General features: G+C 39.3%; 1 protein-coding gene across 1 annotated transcript; it reads right to left on the bottom strand.

Moving 5' to 3' along the window:
- Positions 1-1,411: 1,411 nt before the first annotated feature.
- qser1 (glutamine and serine rich 1) lies at positions 1,412-22,795 on the bottom strand. Its single transcript, XM_081372543.1, has 13 exons — positions 22,304-22,795; positions 19,148-19,248; positions 18,901-19,056; positions 14,939-18,424; positions 14,465-14,721; positions 13,030-13,146; positions 11,218-11,351; positions 10,370-10,590; positions 9,684-9,821; positions 9,496-9,593; positions 5,909-6,055; positions 5,670-5,765; positions 1,412-2,518 (listed from the first exon to the last, which is right to left on the bottom strand). The coding sequence occupies exons 1-13, from the start codon at positions 22,387-22,389 to the stop codon at positions 2,378-2,380; spliced, it is 5,178 nt and encodes a 1,725-aa protein (XP_081228669.1). The 5' UTR covers positions 22,390-22,795; the 3' UTR covers positions 1,412-2,377.
- Between the last annotated feature and the right edge of the window lie 108 nt (positions 22,796-22,903).

Below are 22,903 nucleotides of genomic sequence, written 5' to 3'. Positions count from 1 at the left end.
AGAGCAGAGTAGACCAATCACAGCAGACTGGGCCATCTGACCAATCAGAGCAGAGTAGAGTAGACCAATCACAGCAGACTGGGCCATCTGACCAATCAGAGCAGAGTAGACCAATCGCAACAGACTGGGCCATCTGGGCAGAGTGTGCTCGTGGAAAGGAAGGATTTGGAGAGACTGAATCCTCAAACAAACCGTTTTCAACATAATGTTGATTATTACATAAGTGTTGATCATTAATCTGGGTTAGGGTTAGGGGGGAAAAGTTGTAGTAACAATAAAATTGTCTTGATAACTTTGAAAATTGGATTTGAAAACTGACCAGTGGATAAGGAGATTTTGTTTTAAATTGAGTGCCATTTTGTGTTTTTTTGTGTGTGCTTTTTTTGTAAAGGAAAAATACCTGTTGGTGTTTAAATTTGTTACGACTGACATTGTGCTGAAGAGTATTTACTTTTTTAAGTTAAACCAACAATATTCTTTACAGTGTAGAGATTGTGGTGAGGTTGTGTGCAGTTTTACACTGACCACAGGAGCAATGATTACACTAATGCCAGCGACAAATAATATCTTGTTGTTTACATGTGTATGCTAAATACATTTAGAATGTGCTATGTTTGCTGTTAACTTGATCTAAAATAGATAAGATTAATTGCTTCCACTCCATTATGTTGAAATTTTGTTTTCTAATAACACATCAATCACGTCAATGAAAACTACTGCAGATTGTATGAGTGCTTCTTGATTTGGTTGCTCTAAATTCACAGACAATGCACTTCACAATTCCTCTAGTGAATTTGTGTGAAGACAGGCTAAAGATTAACCAGCCTCTCCCAGTGGAAGTATGCGAGTACGCTGAGTGATAAATCACCCCGATCCACAGGTCACATCACACTGTCCACTTACAAATCTGCAGCATCACTGCTTTGCTCTGCAGAAAGAGGAACAAGGACAACAGACAAGACTAAAAAATACATATCAGAGACTATAACTTCCTGTTTGAGGCTCATATGGCTGAAACACTTTCCCTGCAGCTGCCTTACCGTTCAACACATTCAACACAACTGCTTAATGTATTTGGCAACTTAAGGTCAGTGTGCAAGTTAGTCCATGTATTTTGACTTATAATAATGAAGCGGAGTAATATGATCATACAATGTTTTCCTTTTTTCGGTCCCGTTATCTAACATACACCGTCAGACTTGGTTTTGCCTGCGTCAAGAGCTCCTGTGACGGCGTTTCAATAACACTGATAGCGGCGCACTGATAGCAAGAAAATCTGAAGTGGACTCAAATGTATAGACAAAACACAAAGCTTAGTGGTCATAAAAGCACAAAAGGGCTTTGACATTTGACAGCCGAAAAAAGCAAGCAGCAACTTTGATTATTTATAAATGAAGTACTCACTCAAAGTTCTCATTTAATAGGAAATTTATTTTCACATGTCAGCAAAAAACATTGTAGTGTTTTACACAGCTACACCTGAAAAGCATAAAACTAATCCAATGCTGTCGGCACAGTAATCTGCTTAAAATGGTGGAAAACCAGCAGAATCCCCAAATAAAGGAACTTTCTAAATGTTTTATACAATGTGCATATGACATAAACGTATAGGCCATCTACAAATGTATGACAAATGACCACAATATTTCCTTCTGTGAAAAATACATCTATCTGTGAGATAAAATAAATGTTTTGAGGAAAAAAAGGACAAAAGAGTATAAAGAGATTTTTACCTCAGAAAAAATAGTTTAAGTAAATGCTTTTATTACAACAAAATATATCACAAAAGCATTATTAGAATTGCACCAACTCTGTTAAAACAGAGTTTCGAAAGCACATCGGGTAAGTGTTCTATATTATGTCATGAGAATCCTTTGACAAACAAGCTCTCTATACAAAATGTACATATATAAATTTGGCATTCAGTCTTAAAAAGTGATGTTTTACATATATATCTATGTATAATTTCATTTTTATAATCACCTCGCCCTCCTAACCGTAGTTACAGACTGATATTATTCTTTTAAACCAAAGATGGTTTAAAACTTCTCAGCAAGACACTCTGCATCACATAACAGATCATCAATTCTGGTCCTCCTTATTGATAAAAGGATGCCGACATTGATTCAGCACAGAAAATACTCAACTACAGCTAGTTTAACCAAAGCATTTTTACATGTAAAACCACATTCGAAGTCCATCGTCACTGTGGATGTCAGAAAAAGGCAGCGGTTTGGTCTATTTAATCCATTTGTTAAAACCCTTACAGTCTCTTCGTATTGATGTCTGTCCTCAATGGTGCTTTAAAGCATTTCATCAGGTTTATGAATGCTCAGTCCAGTATATACTTGTCTATCAGCATAATCTAGGCTTCTGTTTAAAGGCAGGCCTGCTGCACCTGTGTCAGAAGCTCCCCGAAGCGATCGAACAGGCCCTCTACCCATGTCCTGTTGCCCATGCAAGTCTGGACCGTCTCCTCCTGCCCCAGGTCTTTACCTCGCGACTTCAACAACTGAATCTGGGATATGAGAGAGAATCACAGTGCATCAGTCTTGTAAATACAAAGAAGATTTTAACATTTTATAAAGAAAACAAAGGGTTTCGAGTGGTTGTTGGGTCGTAGCAACCAGATTCGAACCTGGATCTCCCATGTAAGCACCACATGTGCTAAGCGCTAGGCCAGATGTTCCCAAAGCCCCTTAGACATAAATATTTCAATAATTTAATGACACATTCGCATGTTCATGGTTCTGTGATGTTGGTTAAAGGGATAGTTCACCCAAAAATATTAAATTCTGTCAGTAATTACTCATCCTCATGTCATTCCAAACCCGTAAGACTTTCGTTCATCTTCAGAACACAAATGAAGATCTTTTTTGATGAAATCTGAGAGGTTTATGACCCTCCATTTACAGCTACACAACTGACACTTTGACTTTAATTCATATGAATTTAGCAGTTTAGTCCAACTTTTCTGAAAAGACATTTTATATGATGAACAGACTGACTTGAGTCTTTTATTCACATTTAAACAGTGATCAGCGAACATAAACAGAACCTGCTTGACGCGTGAGAACAAACCTCATGGTTCTTACACAACGTGATGCGTAACACGAGAATGAACCTCATTGGTTCTCGCACTTCAAACGAACATGCTCGAGCTTCCGTTTACATCAACTGATGTATGAGTTGATGAATGTTTATATGTGAATAAAAGCCTAAATTCAATCGTAGCTGTCAATGGAGGGACAGAAAGCTCTCAGATTTCATCAGAAATATCTTCATTTGTGTTCTGAAGATGAACGAAAGTCTTACGTGTTTGGAACGACATGAGGATGAGTAATTAATGACAGAATTTTTGGGTGAATAAACCCTTTAATGGTCACATGACATGCAAGTAAACCAGTGGCGTAGCCACGAGGGGGCCTGGGTGGGCCTAGGCCCCCTCATTTACATGTCCGGCCCCCTCAGATTTCTGATTGCTTAAAATAATAAAAATAAGAAATTGTTGATGTGTTAGTCTAATTGATAGATTGACCAATCAAAATACTGCGCGGTAAAATGCGACTGTTTTCAAACTTAATTTGACGTGTTGTGCGTAACCTACGCTGTCATCTTCGCGTGAGAGTTCATGCGGTGAATGGCAGCGTTGTGCAAAGTACAATATTACGCACGAAAAGATGAGCGAGAAGGAGAAAATAAGCCATCTACATCTGAGTTTGTTTCAGCTTACTACAAGACGACAGCGAGTGAAGCGGCTAGGAGACAGAAACGCACATATTTCATCACAGGAATAGCGGTGAGACTTCGACTCAGATCGGCACAATGCGCAATGACTTGTTTGCAATTGATGAACCGCCTTCACAACCAGAGATGACCACATTTCCTGTATAGCCTATATCTGTTGTATATGAAGAGTTTGGTTTCAAAACGCGATAAATCCATTATGATTAATTTGAGTAATAATGTGTTTTCTTTACCAAGAGAGTGGAAAGATGAAAACCACTATTTTTTGTTTCAAACTTTCACATAGCATATTTAGGTTATAATAACATAAAAAAAATTTAAAACCAGATTTTGATTTTCAAATATTTATTATAAAAAAGGATTAGTTTCCCCCCAAAATGCAAAAGGCTAAATTCATGACACTTTTTTTTCCAAAATGCAATTAATCCATTGAATCAATATAAAAGTTATTTTTCATATTTTAACTGTTGAAAATACACAACAAAGTAAGTTGATCCACATATGACAGCCTCTGAACTTGGCCAATACAAATCTTATATAACTTAGGCACTGGACTAAAAATAGCCGACATTAAATCACCATCGCTAAGAAATACCTCCTGAACTTTTTTGACGGCGATCAGCTGTAAAATGGCTTGGTCCTGCTCGGTTTTCGTTGACTTTGAGTAAAACAATTGAAAGTTTTTCAAAAGATCCCCTGGGGTCAAAGTGTCAGCGTGACAGAAGTTTGATGCTGTCGTGTGTCGTGTATATATATATATATATATATATATATATATATATATATATATATATATATATATATATATATATATATATATATATATATATATTAGTTGCCCCCTCATTTTAAGATGGGCCCCCCCAAAAATAAAATTCTGGCTACGCCCCTGAAGTAAACAGATAAAATATTGATTATTTTGATTATTTTAATTGTATTTCTATACAGGGCTGCAAGTATAGGGCTTGTTTAAATATATTACTGTAGTAAATTACAATGGTCCTATAAAATAAATGTAATATTTTTTATTATTTTACACTGCAAGTTACAATACTAACATTATTGCTTTAAAGTCGGCGTGAAACTAAAGTTGCGATTGGCTTTTTTTCATTTATTGTGGCGAAAATGATTTCTAAACAGAAAAAAATTGTAGGGTGGGTCTTGATTTTGTTCATGGGGAATTGATTGGATGGTTGCGATTTGCTATTGGTCGACCTCATGTGAGTGACAGGTTTCCCCGCCCTCACACCAGTAAATGCGTCATCAGAGAAGAGAAGAGATGCCGCTGCAAGGGGAAGTTATTTTGATTAAAGATTACGAGGGCATATGAATATTTGTACAAAAATGACGTGCACAGACTTAACTTTCACCTGTTCAAATGGTCAAGTTGGAATACTGGTGAAATGGTGTAAACTTCTATCCCAAAATGTTGGAAACTGTGCAAATAAAGTGAACCTAGTGCACATTGTGTTCCCAAAATGCACGTTAGACTGGTTGGAGATGGAGTTACTGATACTGAGAACCGAGATGCAACAGACTATAACGCTTATTCAAATCGCAACCTTTGATTTGATAATTGCACCAAGCTATATCACAATTTTAGGTTTATTTTCGATGATTTTATTTTGTTTGCATTTTAACTTAGATTTAATAACTCGCATCAATAAGTCATCAACTCACCCCCCGCAGTTCACCCATTTGGAAAACCCTGCACTAGGCCAACGTTCAGGTCTTATATTGAATAAGCAAACAGAGTGAGTACTTTACCAGAGGATAAAACAAGACACATCAGAGCTGACACTGATATGAACACTGCCAGTCAAAACAAGATTCCTTCAAAGATTCCTAGAGCTTGTCAGCAAGGACTAGTAGATTGGTTATCCTTCCAAAAACTCACACAGACAAACACATTGATTCCTCACCTCCTCCATACACATCAGGTATGTGTGGTACTTATAGTGTTGTAGAGAGTGGTATAGAGAAAACCACTTCGTCTTCTGCTGATCCACTGTGTATTCCTGATACACAAGAGAGAAGTAAAGACTTTAACCGTGATCTAAAAGCCAGTATGGTATACCTCCTAGTGGTAAAAAAATTAAACTAGTTGGTATCAGGATATTTGGCATTAGCAACACTAGACTACTAGACCTGGAATACTCACCAAGGGAAGTTTGCTGGGGGATTTCGAGGGCTTCATGGTTTTCCTGTTGTAAGCCCTCCCACTTAACCTTACTTTAAAAACGGGAGTCTCGCAGTCTGTTTTCAGCTCGGTGACCACGGACAGCTCAGGAAAGCTGTCTAATGCATTCTGCCAGATAAAATAACATGCAAGAAAAATCACATATCCTGATGTATTATGCAAATACAGTGACTATGTTTACATGCACAGATTTACATTAGTTCTATGTTCTTTCGTACTAATCAATTTAATCTGACTTTCTCACTATATATGCATCATATATTCTGAACAAAATGTCTGTGCGTGTGAAGAGCAGCACTTTCTTTCACCGGCTGTGTCAGAGTCATGATCAAGTCGGCTAACTAAAGAATTCAGATATTTTATAATTTTGCCTTTCTAGTAAGGGATGTTTAAAAGTTGCCGGGTTGTCTAAATGACTAGTCAAATAGTTGGTTTAAAAGGAAGCCATGTAGTTTGGCTAGTTTAGGGTCATGCTCACCAGATGCATCCCATCTGAAAAAAAATATATATTACAGGAAAGCATTCTTCTCATGTTGATAACTTTAGCATTAATTGAAAATTCTATATTGTAAATTGATGTTATAAGAAAGTGACATTTGAAGGCCAAGTATGGTAACCCATAATTGGAATTTGTCCTATGCATTTAACCTATTCAAGTTAGTAAAAATTACCTCGTAATTTTTAATAAAATTTCCAGTGAAAACGACAGACTTCTGTCTGGTGATGTAAGCAGGACTTCTCCAATAGGGATGGGCACATTGATACAGCAGTATCCATATACTCACAAGCTACTTATTTGGTATTGATTCCTTTAAAAAAACATCAATATTGAAATTATATTAATACAAAATGTCAGTTTCTGAAACAATATCAAATGTTTTCAGTACTTTTTCTAATGATTGTGCCAAAACCCACCTGACATATTTAGCTGGCCTGTGTCACATGACTATGAGAAGTAAGCGTGCAGCGAAAAATTTATACCATTTTATTAAGAAATCTTTAAGAAAGTGCATGTTCAATGTTGTTGGTATTTTAGTTTAATTTATTCATATTTATATTGTAATAAATTATATTATTATTATTATTTAATCACAATATTTATACACCTATTGGTATGAAATGTTTTACTTAATTGTGCTCATATTTGCGTTTGTAATAAATGTATTAATGCAGACTAATGTCATATGACCGACACATGTAATGTGTAATAATCTTTTTTTTTCTTCTAAAAATGAACATTATTTTGAAAAAAATCACATTCCATGAAATGAAATAATCAGTATCGATATTGGTATTGTTATTATCAGACCCGCAAACTCACAAGGGGTGAAAAAAAATCCCTGTAAGGGGGTCTGGGGGCATCATCACTTTAAAATCATGATTTTAACAATGCTTTCTGGTGCAAACTGACATGAAAATAAAAGCAAAGACCCCATTTGTTGCAAAAAAATAAAATAAATGGTTCACTACTTTAACATATCTAAATTGAATACATTATCAGTATCGTTTAGAAGTGTCTGTTTATAATAAACCTTAAAGGGGTCATATAATGCCATTTTTGTACAAGCTAATATGATTCTTTAGGGTCTAAATTAAAAGTTTGTAATATACTTTAATTAAAAATTCTCATTAGTATTGTAAGAAAACACAAATTTTACCTGGTCAAAAACAGCTCTGTTTTCAGCACGCCGTTTCAGTGCATGTGTCTTTAAATGATGATGAGCTTTGCTCACTCCGCCCCTCTGTTCTGTGCGTACACCGTTTGTAACACAATAACCACGCGTTGTTCATTATAAACGTGGGATTATGAATGAGAACGTCGTACATAGAAAACATGCTGTAATGTACCCTGAGTGTAAACCTTAGATGCATTCATCGTGAAGCCTGCAGCAAGGTTTGCAAATTTCGCAAACATTAATATAAATACTAATATAAAGGTTAATAAAACATTACACTCACATCTTCTGGAGGTTCAGCAGTAACACGTTGGTACCGATCCGTTTTTTCTCGTTTGTGAAGCTGTCTGGTGTGAAATGATTCGCGTAAACATGAAAGCATGGACGATCGTGGGGAATCCCCGTGAGGGAATCCCCGCGTCAATCCTTTGGGCATATCGCTTCAAAAACAAAACTCAGCCACTGCATCTATAACGGCTCAGATTTAGGAACATCCAAATGACTGCTGTGTTCCTTATTACATCTAAGAAGAGAACACCACAATCGCGTAGACGCCATTCTACTCCAGCATATCAACAATGGCGGACTACTATGACGGCTGTCACAGCTCACTCAGGGCGGGTCTTGTGTTGCAACACAGCTGTCAATCACAATCGCGGGAGGGGCGTACGATCTTATGACGTCACAATATCGAACGGCTTGATTTCATAGATGGTCAAACATATAAGGAGATTAAAACAAAACCACTGGATGGATTTTAATCATGATAGGATGGTTGTGTACAGGCACTGCCAACAGACATTTCAGTGCAATCAACTTGTAAAAGTGCATGTACCATTATATGACCCCTTTAACCCAAATAAGTGAGCAGAGAAATCGATACAATTATCCTACCTGACGCTGATATTAAAATGGGCAGTCTTCACAGTTTCCGTGATTTGGCTCTATTTATTAATTGTTTAATCAGGTTCATCACTGGTCTTAAAGTTCTCACTCACCATTGTGAACTGTATGAACGTGTTGGATGGTCTTCTCTATTAACACGGAGACTTTAACACGGGTATATTTTCATATATAAGGCTATTTTAGGTCTACTTCCATCTTACATTCTGACCTACATCAGTGTAAATAATATCGGGACTTACAATCTTCGTTCCCAGGATCTTTTCCTTCTGTCTGTTCCAAAGGTTAGAACTGAGCTGGGAAAAAAGGCGTTTAAGTTTGCTGCTCCCTCTACATGGAACAAATTACAGAAATCCATGAAACTTAATAAGCTTGTCTCGTTGGTCGCTTTTAAGAGGATGTTAACTGACTTGGACGATGTTCTGCCTGATGTGTTAAGGATTGTAGTTGACTTCAAGGGATTTGCTTTCTCAGTTGTTTTTTGTGTATTTTGTGTCTGTATGTATGGTTGTACTGCTGCCTGTCTTGGCCAGGACACTCTAGAAAAAGAGATTTTTAATCTCAATGAGTCTCTTCCTGGTTAAATAAAGGTAAATAAATAATAATAAATAAATAATTACATTTTTTCATCGGATATCATCCATATTGAAATGAAATGAAAGCATACAAAAGATTGGTGGGCAAACAGGAGCTCAGATAGGTCTAAAAAAAATGTAGGTCACAAATTTCTTTAACGTCCTCTACGAAAACTAGACCCGTCCGAATAGGGATTTATATTGACTCTTCCCTACTTTAAATGACGACAACGGAATCAAATCCAAACAATACTATAAGAAACAGTAAAAAGACAAAAAAAAAAAAAAGAATAAAAAGATCTTTGACTCTTATTGAACAATTAGTCCCAGTTTCCAATGTGATTATTACTGTGAGTTGAAGCAGGACTCTGGGAAACGGTGACTCGTGACTCACTTTGAAGACCTGACCCATGCGCAGTTTGGGCAGCAGTCTCCGCCTGTTGTCTGTGATCATCCCGTCCACCCTCTTCATGTGCGGCAGCAGCAGCTCGTCTGAATGCAGGACCAGATCAACCACAAAGGTCAGCTTCACCATCTGCCACTTATTAACACTCCTGTTACAAAACAGACAGAGCTTCTCACCGTTCTCTCGCTCGAGCGCGTTCATGACATCCGTGTCCAGGGCGACGCTGATCAGCAGCTCTACGAAGCTCTTAAAGGTCTCCTTCATTGTTCTGGTGTTCAGGAAACGGGAAGCGAACGGAACCGGAGGCGTAAACTCTGAAAACGAGAGATGGGATTGGACAAAGCATGAGTGTGGGACAACAGCAACAGACAGATTGATCCCCCATGAGATATTATATTGCAGAAACATGGAATAGGAAAATATTAGCCAGTGCAAACTGAATTATTGTGTTTAACTCAATCTAATTTGAAGGTAGCACTTTCCCATTTAAAAGAAATTTCAGCAATTTCTTTAAAATATCTGATGCTAGTATTACACACACACACACACACACATATACAAAATAAGTACTATAAAATTAAACTTACTAAAATATATAATAATAATTTATTTTTAATGGTATTTACTGATATTTTAGATTTTGTAGAAATTGTCACTGAACATATTTTTGCCGTGTTCCCATTGTATTCACACAGCTTTATCCAGAAGATGTCCTTAGTGAGTAGTAGTTTTGAGCTCTTCAAAAAAAGTGAATAATGTTTTTCAAAAACAATTGGTTCAATTAAAAGCATGCTTTTCCCATCACTGATGTGCACACATCTAAGCTACAAGGTCAGTTTTCTCCAGCTGTCACGTGTCTCACCGTCATCCTCACTCACAGCCTCTGGTGAGGAGTCGGAGGGAGATGTCGTGAACTCCTCTTTCCATTTCTTTCTCTTTTTGGGTGGCGGTTCAGCCTTGGCTTTCGTCTGCTTGGGTCTGGGTTTAGACAGAGCTTTCTGTTGTGTCGTTTTCTGCGTGGGAGAGTCCGACACAGTCACTGCAGTGAATCGTTGGGCCAGAAGAGCTTTAGCCTGAGAGCCTCTGGGAAAAACATACATCACAGATAAATTAATTAGTCACTTATGGAGTCTAATATGTACATTATTGATAGCGTAGCTAATGGAGCGGTTCTGACCGCAACCGAAATCCTGTGAATATTGTGCTAGCTGGCTGGAATAGAGTAATGTGTGGGATCAGTTTGATGTTGGAGATTTCAAACAAACTGGCAGGAGACTGATGTACTATGGAAAAATATTTGGCTGGGTGGGATTGCACAATAGAGGCCTGTGGCTCAGCTTGACATTTTAGAGAAGAATAGGAAAAACATGATTGCTAACTCATCTGAGCTATTTTCGTTATGCGATTCATTTATATATTATACATAGGGGTTGCACACAGGACACATTCTTGTGTTCAAAGACAATTAGGTGAGGCCAAAGTCTCGTTAAAGTCGTAATGAAAAAGAAGTGGACTAAATGATTGGAGTCCTGCATATGTCACCAGAGAGAGAAGTCTGTTGTTTTCACCAGAAGATCCAGTTATGACATTTTGATTACACATTACAAGGTCAAAAAAAGTTTAAAATGAAACAAGTGCACAGATGAATTATTCACAATAAACTTAATAGCTGAATCCACGCTAATAGAGTAAGGCAGATACGGCCTGTACCTCATTGAATGCATGGGCTTGCATCGTGGTTTCCTACTGCAAACCCGAACATACTCCCGCTTGTTGACAGTGTCAAGAAATTTGACATGTACTCTCCTGTACATGGACTTCGCATCACCAAAGTACCCCAAATACTGTAAAGAGTATATGACACTGAGTGTTGTTCACAGCATTTTGATATATACATTGGAAGCTACTAGGGGTGTAACGGTTCAAGTTACTCACGTTTCGGTATAGTTCAGTGTGTGCTATGTTCAGGGAAAAAAGGACTACTGTCAAATAAAAATTAAGAAAATAAGAACAAATAATCAAACTACAAGCAACAGCACAAATAAATACTATAGAGCAAAAATACAAATGAAATCAAGGTTGCTTTTAAGGTTATTTAGGTATCTAACAGTAGTTTTCAGGTAGAAAAATTGAACAACATTGCATATAATCTTCACTGTATGAATTAAATAAGGATCAACCATTTTTAAAGTTACAAAAGCTATTCAGTCAATAGCAGGGAGTGATTTTCTTGTCTTTTGTTGTTTGATTAACATTAAAAACACAGACAGCTGCAGGAATATTAGGCTGCTGTCACTTTAAGAGCTGCATGGATCCAAATCACTGATAATGAACACATGCGTTGTCTTTCTCAACTGTATATGTTCACTTAAGACATAACCTACTATGTTTGCTAAGATACTCGCCAAGACGGGCATGTTGACAGTTTTTGTGTGAATTTGTCCACATAAGTACAAGACTTGAAAGAGAACGTTGTCTGAGAAGATGAGTGCACTTGAATGTTTAAATTGGCAAGGCTTTGCCAATTTAAAAGTTTAGTTTAAACACAAGGCACGTTTCCATTACAGATTTGCGCAAAACTCTTGCCATTTTTTTCTAAATGTCGACAAAAAAAAACAAAACAAAAAAAAAAAAACATGACGCCGTTTCCATTAACCGATGTTATGCGACTAGAACTCAATTTTTCCTCTTGCGATAAGTCATTCCAAAAATCATGGCAACGGACGTTGGTAGGTTTATGTATCTCAGCCACTGCACTGGCCATTTTTATTAATGGAAGGAGACGTATGTGTGTTATCCCATCATTAATGGCAAGGAAAGACCCTTATACTTTAGAGCGGCACATATGAGGTGTTTCTGGGTGTTTCTCCCTCATTTCTGCTTCGAGGTCTTGATTGTGGCATTTCTTTGATGTTTAGAATCCAGCATTCCTGTAATTCTTCTGTCTTTTATGAATTTAATAAAGATCTCTGTCTCGTATTCTGTCCAAACACACCGCGTCATCTACGTCAGGTGACCTGTTAATGCGCAAAAACGGTTTACATTGCAGTTTCGCAAAATATTTCCTTTTTCGAATTGCCTGAAAAACCACCTCATGCGAGCGTAAAAACTTTTTTCCGATAAATGGGAGTTTTTGCCAAATTGACGTGTTTCAATTGGGCGTATTTTCAATTCGCAATTTCAATTTGCGCAATTTGAAGGGTAATGGAAACGCGGCTACAGATAGCAACGTGTGCTGTTCAGGTCTCGCCTGCGCTCAGGCGCTATCAACGGCGTAAATGACTGGTCATATTAAAGAATACAGCATCTGCGTTAAACAAAGTTTAGGGGAAGACAGAAATCATATCCATCAACAGAAACATACATTAGCCTAACTCTATCTGTTTTTACCACATTATAAACGAGTAAGCGTCGCTAGATTTGAAATTAAAGTGCGTGCGTAACGGTACGGTTACGATTTTTTACCGAGAACCGTTACACCCCTAGTTACACATACATATATTGTTTTGTATAGACACTTACACTGTTGGTGGCAAAGAACACTCGTTTCCCGTCCCTGAGCTCAGGTACAAACTTCTGCAGCAGGGCTTTCTGGACCTTCCAGATGGCTGGTGGTTCAACCCCAGCAATCATTGTGATCTACACCCAAAACACACATCAAAGGCTTACAGAGACAAAGGGTTTGATGAAACACAGTCAGGCGGTCTGCGCTAAGTCTCATATATTTGACAGGAGGTTGGTGAAAACATCACAAACTGCTCAGCAACAACAGATACGTCACATAATGTAATTTTAACAATTTAGAGTCAACATGAAAGGCATTAACAACCCATTTTACTTCCATAATATTAATTATTTTGGAAGCAAATAGAATGAAGGGCGGTTGTTCCATTAGTTCAGTTGGTTCAAGTTAACCAGTAGCCTGTGCATCGTAGGTGAAAGGGTAAAGATGTCCAGATGTCCAAAATGTCCAGAATAGATTGTGCTAGAAGACATTGTCGCACACCAAATGGATAATTGACATACGGTGTGTCTTTGCATTGTTTGCAGTATTTGTATTTTTTGCATATTTGTAATATCTATATTATTTGCTGCAGATGTATATTAGTAATGTTCTGTGCCATACATGTAACCCTTTGTAACACTGTACCCTATACCCTTAAATAAAGCACTATTTGAGGGGACCATTTGTAGTGGTGTCCGAAACCATAGTGGATGTTATCGAGTGCACTCATTCAATCTCAAAATGAACCGCAATAATGAGTGTACAACTGATGTGCGCTCAACGGCTAGAGAATACCCATAACGCACTGTGAGAGTCGTGTGCCAAATTAATTCACACGCCTGACCAGAAGAAGGTGCCGCAGCTGAATTAACTATCCATCCATCAATTTTACAAGCCGCTGGTCCAATGTGGGTACAGGGTACTATCATACTTTGATTATTAAATAGTTTAATTAAGGTCAAGTGTCAAATGATTATTAAACAGCAAGGACAAAGTATGCAAATCGACAGCCCTTCCAGCACATTGAGTGTCTGAGTTCACTCACTTGTTTTCATTCACTCCTTCAAGAGGACTATATTAGTGGAGTAATGTAGGGAATCGTGAATGAGGGTATAGGGAGCGATTTTGAACAGAGCCTTTGAGTTCTGCTCTTGCTAACTGAATCCAGCTAATTATCCATAATTGGTAATCTAAAATGGTGAATGTTTGTTGTAATGTGACACAATGTGCTGAAATCTCTGCTCATGCTTGTCTAACTTTTTTCACTTGAACCATTTTGCTTCATGCAGTTTATAAAATAAAATATTTGTGCTAGACTTTCTCTAGTCTGGACTGAGCTTTTTTGTTTGTTTGTTCAGAATAAATTGTGCACAATAAGACCAGTAACATGTAAGTGTTGATTTCATGCTGACTTTTATAAATAAATGGCACAAAAAGCACATCTCAGCATACCTCCATCCTTTCAATGTCCTCATTCCTAACCACAAACTCATCTCGCTCCCGGTACATGCCCTCCCCTCCACTATCTGACAGCTCCTCGTCCATCAGACCCTCGATAGCAACTGCGGTCAGTTGGACAGCTAGCTTGTCTGGAGGCACATCCTTCACCAGCTCCTCCGCAGACATCTTCTGTACAGCCTTCGGTTGCTCCTGTGGCTTGACATCTATAGGCTGTGTGCTGGAGGCCTGAAGCTGCTTAGTATTGTCACCTAAATATATGTTGTGTTGAAACAGGAGAAGATTACCTAGGGTTGTCATAATACCTAAATTTCAGTTTCTCAATACTAATGATTAATTTACAAAATAGAATACTACAGCAACATGCTTTACCTTTACATATAGTCCCTGAAGCTATCTTAAATATTATATTATAATATGCAATATTAAATATTAAAGAAAATGTCTTCAAAAAGGGAGCTTCCATACCCAACTTCTGCTTTTTTTCTGAGGGCTCATCTAAAGATGAAAGCGCAGAAGTGATGCTCTTTTGCAGATCCTGGTTTTTCCCCACTGAATCATCTTCGTCAGAGGAAAAGGATGGCAGTGTTTCCAGGTTCCTCTGGAGCTCTTCATCAAGTCGCTTTGTAGAAATGACACTATGAGGGTCTGGAGATATCAATGGGGTTGAAGGAAGGGGAGGTTTAAAAGGAATTAGTAATGGATTGGGAGGCCTCTTGGAGGTGGAAGGCTTTCTGGTGCGACTGGGTGACCGTATTGGCGGAGATGATAGGTTTTGTCTGGATCCAGATTTAAGGAAGTCCAGGAAGGAGCCCAAGAATCCAGTTTTAACCTCTGGCTGTTTTTCTTCAACCTCTCTTAACTTCTGACGCATCCTCTCCTGCTGTTGGAAGCTGTCATGGGAAATCTCTGAGGTGGAAGTCGAACTTGCCTCACTGGCACGTGAATTCTGGCGCTTAACTTGTGTGCTTTTCTTCTGAGATTTGGATTGACCATTTTCATCTTCAACAGATTGCTTAGATGAACCCTTCGATCTGGATCGTTTTTTTGGAAGGCCATCAGTAGGATGCTCAATAAGACTGTCATTGTTTTTAAGGCCTTTCGATCCCTTCAGCTGGCTTATATTATTATTTGACACATTTTCAATATTCAGATGTCCTGACTGACTTTGTTCCTGGCCAGCCAACTGAAAGTCAGATGAGGTTGTATTACTGATAGCAAGTCCATTAGCATTCAAAGCAGATCCATTGCTAGAGTTAACAAAATGTCCTTTGGGTAACACATCATTCTTCTCATGAGCGTTTGCTACCTCCTTGTCAGATATTTCTTGTGCAGAGTTGTTTCTGACCACTGGTTGGTTATGGGAGTTTGAGAGCGTAAACACTTGGTGTCCCTCCGTTTCTTCTTTGGAGTATGTCGTTTGAGCACCGATTATAGCCATCGCTTGTGAGTTAGCGATTATCATATGCTGAGATGGGAAACTATTTAGTCTGTTCTCAGAGGACTGAAAATTGCACTTGGAATCTATAGAGTTGGCTACCGATGACATGTCGCCATCAGATGATGTGGATTTGACAAAATCCTGTGGTGTGACGCCACAGGCGGCTGCCGTAGCAGCAAGAATGTCATCGACATTTGAGAGGATGTTCCTCTCATCTGCCAATAGCATGGAGTCCGGAAAGCATACAGAACTGAGAGTAAAGTTCTGCTTTGTGTCATGAGGATTTGAATGATTAAAGTTGTCTTTTTGTGTTGGGTCCTGTTTAGTGGACTCTGCCGAGTTGGGCACTTGGTGAGAGACAATTTGGTGGTTGTGACGCCCATTAACTGTCAAATTAACAGTGTCACTGTTCATTTGGAGATACTGGACTGGTACGGACTGCATGTACATAGTCTGCTTGGGCTGATTCTGGCCTGAGGTGAGCACAGGCTGCTGCAGAACAATCATGTGAGAGGGATCGAGTAGCACTTGGGCACTGGGAACCCGGATGAACTGTGTTTGGTCCTCAGACAGCTGTCTGGGATCACTCTGTTGAACTCGGATAATCTGACCCTGATGATTCTGCTGCTGCGATATGGACCCTTTCAGAACTAAAGTATGCTGTTTCAGCTGGTCGGCACTCAAGGGTGCATGGGTGGAGTGCATCAACAAAGGGTTACTCTTGGGGTCGGAGGGAGTATTGGCACTAGTAGCGAGCTCCTTTGTGGTTTCCAAATGCGTAAGGATCTGCTCCTCAGATCGGGAGTTACTGCGAATGACACTTTGGGTGTTATGCCTGTCTTCCATCTTTGAAACTACATAAATGTCATTTTTTGTGCTGTTGAGTGCTCCGATTTCAGTGGCTGAAAGGGTTTGGGGAGAGGTCCCCATAGATCCTTTCTGTAATGCCTGCACATCCTCAAGAGGAAGCTCTCCAGAGCTCTCTTTTGAGGAAAGAAAGATTTGTTCATCTTGCTGACGTGGTTTTAACTCAACTGAGGACTGGTCAGTTGGCAAGGCTTGGGTGTGGGTGGCAGGAGAGGCGGTTGATGACTGGACAGATACCAAGTACTTCTGCTGTAACAGGGCACTGTCTGTCTTGCTAACAGGGGAAGACTGCATTAGGATGTAGTCCGGGCCTGGGTTAGCGGATGATATGCTTCGGGCACGGCTGGGTGAGAAAGAAGAGACAGAGGATAGGGACTGACTTGACACATAGTTCTGTGAAGGTATGCTAGCAGATGTTGGCCCCTGGGTATAGAAACTAATGGTTGGCAGGCCCTGAGAGTGGCTGGAAGAATAGTTCTGAGAAGGACTTCCCATGCAAAGGGTTTGCACTGGTGTCTCATACCCATCCCTGTTTCCCACATGTGGCAATTCCTGCTGCTGACTGGAGGAATAAACAAGAGACTGGCTCACAGATGTCTCAGCTTCAGATTGGCTAGTGTATGACAAGAGAGTCTTGTAAATGGAAGGAAGCTTCTCAGGCAAACTAGATGAGAAGGCCTGTGTTTGGCTCAGGTTGCTCGTCAGGCTTTGAGATGTGATATAAGCATGCGATGCACTAACGGACACCAGGCTTGAAAGCTGCGTGGATGTGTATGGTTGTGATTGGCTAGCGATCACTGAACTTTGTTTCTGGGGTGAGGAAGAGTAGCTCGGCAGCTGCAGGCCTGGAGAGCTTGTCGGGACTTGAGTGTCTGTGTTCTCACTGGGATTTTGAGCTATTTTGGAAGAACCGTCTTTAACCTTTACTCCAGATGTGCTGGAAAACCCAGGGGAGGGGACAGAAGAAGCGTAGGCCTGAGTTTGCTGCAGCGCTGTATTAGAAGTCTTCTGTTGTGCAGTGCCGTTTAGGGGTGAAGGGTCACCCGCCGGACTGCAGGGTACAGGTGTGTGCGGGGAAAGGTCCTGTTGATATGAAATGTCATCCTCGTCATGCAGGTAACCCTGTAGGGAGTGCTGAGTACTGCTAGCCAGCTGCTCCTGGACTGGCTGGGTGCTAGAAGGCCGCTGGTGGTGCTTGATCACACTACATTCACGTTGAAGTGCTCGTTCGATGGAGCCTGAGAAAACCGGGCCACCGTAAGGCTGAGGGGCCTGCTGGGAACTGCCCAAAGATGTGGACAGCAGACTGAACTGAGGCTGAAGGAGGTGTGGGGCTGACTCTTGTGCTGAGCGATACGTGGAGGACTGAGGTGGCAAGCCAACCCCTAGAGACGTACCACCAAAAGCAAGTGAAGTTGGCACAGTGTTCTGGGAGGACTTGAACTGGAGCAGAGGGTCATTAGGGGATAGCAAGCCATTCGAAGAGATGAAAGTGCTGTCCTGAACAGCAAGTGCTGATGTAGTGGTGAAACTTCTTGTAGGAAAGGCACTAGGGTGCTGGTAGGAGGAGAGCGCAGAGGGTGTTGGGAACGTTCCTGATGGATGCAGGGCTCCGGTGAGAAAAGGTTCTGTTGAAGTGTTTGCACCTGTAGCAGAAAAAAATTAAGTTTGATGAACTGCAGGTAGTATTTAAATTACATGTCATCTCTAAACCAATTTCCTTTTGCACTAAATACCCCTTTGGTCTGTAACAACAACACTTTTAAGGGGGTCATACAATATAATTGAAGGATGGGACCGTGCAAAAAAGACAAAAAAGGTGCAGCCTATGCGTGCGCGCAGCAATGCGCTAATTGATTTCACATGCTAAGAGGGAGTTTACAAAAGAGTCCGGCAGCAAAAAAAAAAGAAAGTTGGGTGGTAAATGGTCATGAACAACTAAACTATGACCTATTATACATAGAGCTTAGGAAAAATAACATTTTATTTCATTCTAATGAAAAGAAAACACAATGATATGACCCCAACTATTGCCCTAATGACCCATTAAGGATGAATGGCAAAAAGGATGCAACCAAAACTTCAGTGGTTCCTCTAAAACAGAGACCTAATGCATATTTACCTGTTTGCCAAGAGGGGCTTCTAAATGGAGGGAGAAGAGTAGAGCCAGCAGGTCCAGCCTGAAGGCCTCGGGATTCGATAGCGGAGAGGAAGTTCATGACTGATGATTCAGTAGTGTTGCTGCTGGCTGTGCTGTGCTGATTTGAGTCAAACACTCCTAAAAGAGAGAGATACCATACACAGATAACAGGCTGTCAGTGACTTAAAGGAGTGACTATATTTCGTTACAGCCTGAACCGTTTGCTCACCTGTGGGGTGGTGGGTGGTGGTAAACGTAGGCTGGTGAGTAGAGGCAAAGGTCTGCCGTTGGAGAATCTCAGAGTCCAATTGTGTAGAACCATAACTTGAACTATTAAAGTACAAATGTCACTTTTAGACAGTACATAACAAAACTGACCACAACCTTTCACTGAGCTCACACAAAGATCTTTAATCTTCACATTACAGGCACATTTGTATACAGTCTCTTCACACGCAACCTATTCTTGAGGTTCTGTACACGTCACACGCAAACCAAACTCTTTAGTATAACAAAAACAAACTATTTTAAACATAATAGCAGATATATAACACATGTTCTCTGTGAAGCAGCCTAGTTTAGTAGTAGTAGCCTACATAATAGGCTGGTAGAAGTAGCATAGTTTGGGTAGTTATATACTCTGCATATTTAAGGTGAACTATAAAAGTTCTCCGTCATAAATAAATAGCCATACTTCACAGCAATTGAGACAAAAAAAAGTCACAAGCTACAAAGACTATAGAGTCTGGACAGAGAAAACACATGGAAAATATTTTAGTTGGTTTGTCTGGTATGATTGTAGCGAAGCCACATCTCTTGTTAAATAGAGGCAAGTCTGTCTACATAATATATTTTTTGCCAAATAAACATCTGCATAAGTAAATGTCACACCAGGAAAGATTAATTTTTGCGTTTGTTTCCTAGCTGTTTTTGATGGCTTCAGTGTGGATGTGTGTACAGACATTACATGAACTAAGAGAGTGGATATCCATCAGCTAGTTCTAGTCAGTTAAATGATCTATTTCAGTTTATAGTAGTCAGAAAACTAAAGTGGCAACACATCGCTGAAAAATCTGAAAAATAAACAAGACTTTAGTGTCCATGACTGGTGTTTTACACTCGGATGTTTAATTATTGAAAGAGACAGTTGATCATTTTAACTAGTGAATCCAAACTACTACTGAACAGACTTCAGCTCCCACCAAGGATTTCGTTAGCCACCAGTCTAATATGCACAGGTAATATTTATCTGGAGGTTAATAATATACAGTGCTATGCATAAGTTTAGACACCCATGCTAAAGTTGACTAAAAAGAGGAATAAAAAAAAGCATCTTTTGGAAATTGAACTTAATGCTTTAATTAAAAAAATTAGGAAAAATCCAAAGCTTTAAGGACACCAATTTTCTTTGTGAATGAATAATGTATCGTAAATAAATAAATGTTCTTCCTCAAAATACAGGGTGCATAAGTCTGGACACCCCTATGTTAAATTCCCATAGAGGCAGGCAGATTTTTATTTTTAATTGGCATGGAGTACTTTCCATAAGATCATCTCTCAATGCAAATCAAACCAGCTATTAGGCTAACTGAAATAAAACCATGCCAATCTCTAGGTATGGTGAAGGCTGTGTGATGATGTGGGGCTATTTTAATTCCAAAGGCCAAGGGAACTTTATCAGGATGCATAGTATCCTGGATCCATGAAGTAACTGGCCTTTAAAAATAAAAATCTGCTTGCCTCTATGGGAATTTAACATAGGGGTGTCCAAATGCACCCCATATTATAAGGAAGAACATTTATTTATTTACGATACATTATTCATTCACAAAGAAAATTGATGTCCTTAAAGGTTGTATTTTTCCTAATTTTTTTAATTAAGGCATTAAGTTCAATTTCCAAAAGATGATTTTTTATTCCTCTTTTTAGTCCAATTTAGCATGGGTGTCTAAACTTATGCATAGCACTGTATATGTATTTATTTGATCTCAATTCATGTTTTCTTATGATAAAACACAAAATCTTGTTCTTTTTCACCAGCCATAAAATTAACGTCACTGATTTCTAATGTATGGTGTCAATGTAAATTTCTACAGAACCATTCAAAACCCTAAGTCAGAAGATGGGAACTTCAGATTTTTGAGTAAACAGAGCACCCCGGGCAATTATTTGCATGCTAAGACAGTGTAATAAACTAACTGTCCCTGGACTGCCACACCACCTGGTGCTTTTATTTCTTACAAGATAACATGAACTATTAGACAGCAGGATTGTAGGCTATATCGTAACAAAAAGCTTTATAAATGCATTCCTAATGCATTATAACACAGCTAATAAGTTATCATAATTATAATCATATTTATAAATAATACACTTAGGCCCGGTTTCACAGACAGGGTTTAGTTCAAGCCAGGATTAGGCCTTAGTTCAATTAGGGCATTTAAGTAGCTTTTAGAAATTGTCCTTAGGAAAAACACTACTAGTGCATCTTGAGACAAAACAATAGAATAGCAGTGACATATTTTAAGATATGTCAGTGCAAGTAGCTTTCAGTTAAAACAGCTCAAACATGCATTTTAGTCTGAGACTAGGCTTAAGCCTTGTCTGTGAAACCGTGGGAAACGTTTTTATGTTTTCATGGTTTCCAAGTTGATGTGTTAGAAACATTTAGGTATGAAAAAAACAGTAGTTGCCAATGTTGCTTACAATGCAGTAAATAAAGACACTTCATGAGAATTTACAAAATAAGATCACTAATTAATTCTAAGTGGGTCAGTTATGTTTTCTTGATGTTTGCTGCCTGTCCACAAAGTCTAGTGTGCTGCTGACTAGGTTTTGTTATTGCACTTAAATTAATTTTACAGAACAGTTATACTGATTACATGTAGATCTGACATCGCTGCCTGATAAACAGAAGCAATTTATGCATATAAATACGATGCATTGGCACCATACATGTGTAAATTAAGCTAATTAATGACAGACAGACCTAAATAAGACACTTTTGTGTAAAGTTGCAGACACGTGTTCTGCAACACTGATCGATCAATTGTTTACATGTCTGCAAACACACCGTGACTGCAGTGTACAAGTTTATACACGAGACACCAAGCTGACACAGTTCTTAACCTGCACTTTCTGATCATTCATGCACAAAAACATATACCATAGTGAATAATAACAAATTACGGTGTGAGTGCAGTGCGGATTGAAAGGTGATCAGAGATTTACAAAAATCATCACGGTGTATTATTGCACGAGTCTCTAAAGCTATAAACGCATTAGCTAAATTTAATATGTGTCTTGACACTTTTGCATGTGTGTTTGTTTCGCTAGGCCTTCCATCACCGGAGTTTTCTTCGGGAAGCGACCCGCCCTCTCGTACCTGGGTTTGTAGGCCCAGCCCGCGCTCTGAGCCGCCGCGCTGACCGGCTCTGTGAAGCTGGAGCTCGGGTAATTCCTCTCCATCATCCGCCTTGGATCGGGAATGACGCGCGTCCCCTGATACAGCTACACATTCAACCAAGCGTGACAAAATCACATATTCCTCCAAACGTTGTTGATCCGAGCGCTGGTCCCGGGGGTCGGACGGCTGATTTGTGCTGTGGATTAACGTTAATAAGCGCAGGGCGAGAATCACTGCTCGCGGCCCCCGAACACAATCACACAGAGTCAGAAGCGCTGCTGCATCGAGTCCCCATATTGACGTTTTTCTCCCAAACATTCACTTCCGAGTTCCGACAAACTTTAGATGGAAGTTTTTTTGCTTTTCTCCCCCCTCTGTCTCTTTCTCTCTCTCTCTCTCCACACACACACACGCGCGCGCGCAGCGTGTATCCCTGTGGAGACTTGTATCTATTGTTGCTAACATTAATATGGTTCCACTTTATAAACTGTGTACTGTCTTTAACTACTATGTACTAACATTTAAATTAATAATTTGATGCAATGCACTTATTGTGTGTACACATAGCCTATTTTTACA

This window comes from Scardinius erythrophthalmus, assembly GCF_964197995.2.
Source record: "Scardinius erythrophthalmus genome assembly, chromosome: 8".
Classification (NCBI taxonomy): domain Eukaryota; kingdom Metazoa; phylum Chordata; class Actinopteri; order Cypriniformes; family Leuciscidae; genus Scardinius; species Scardinius erythrophthalmus.
This window is presented reverse-complemented; position numbering and strand designations above follow the sequence as displayed.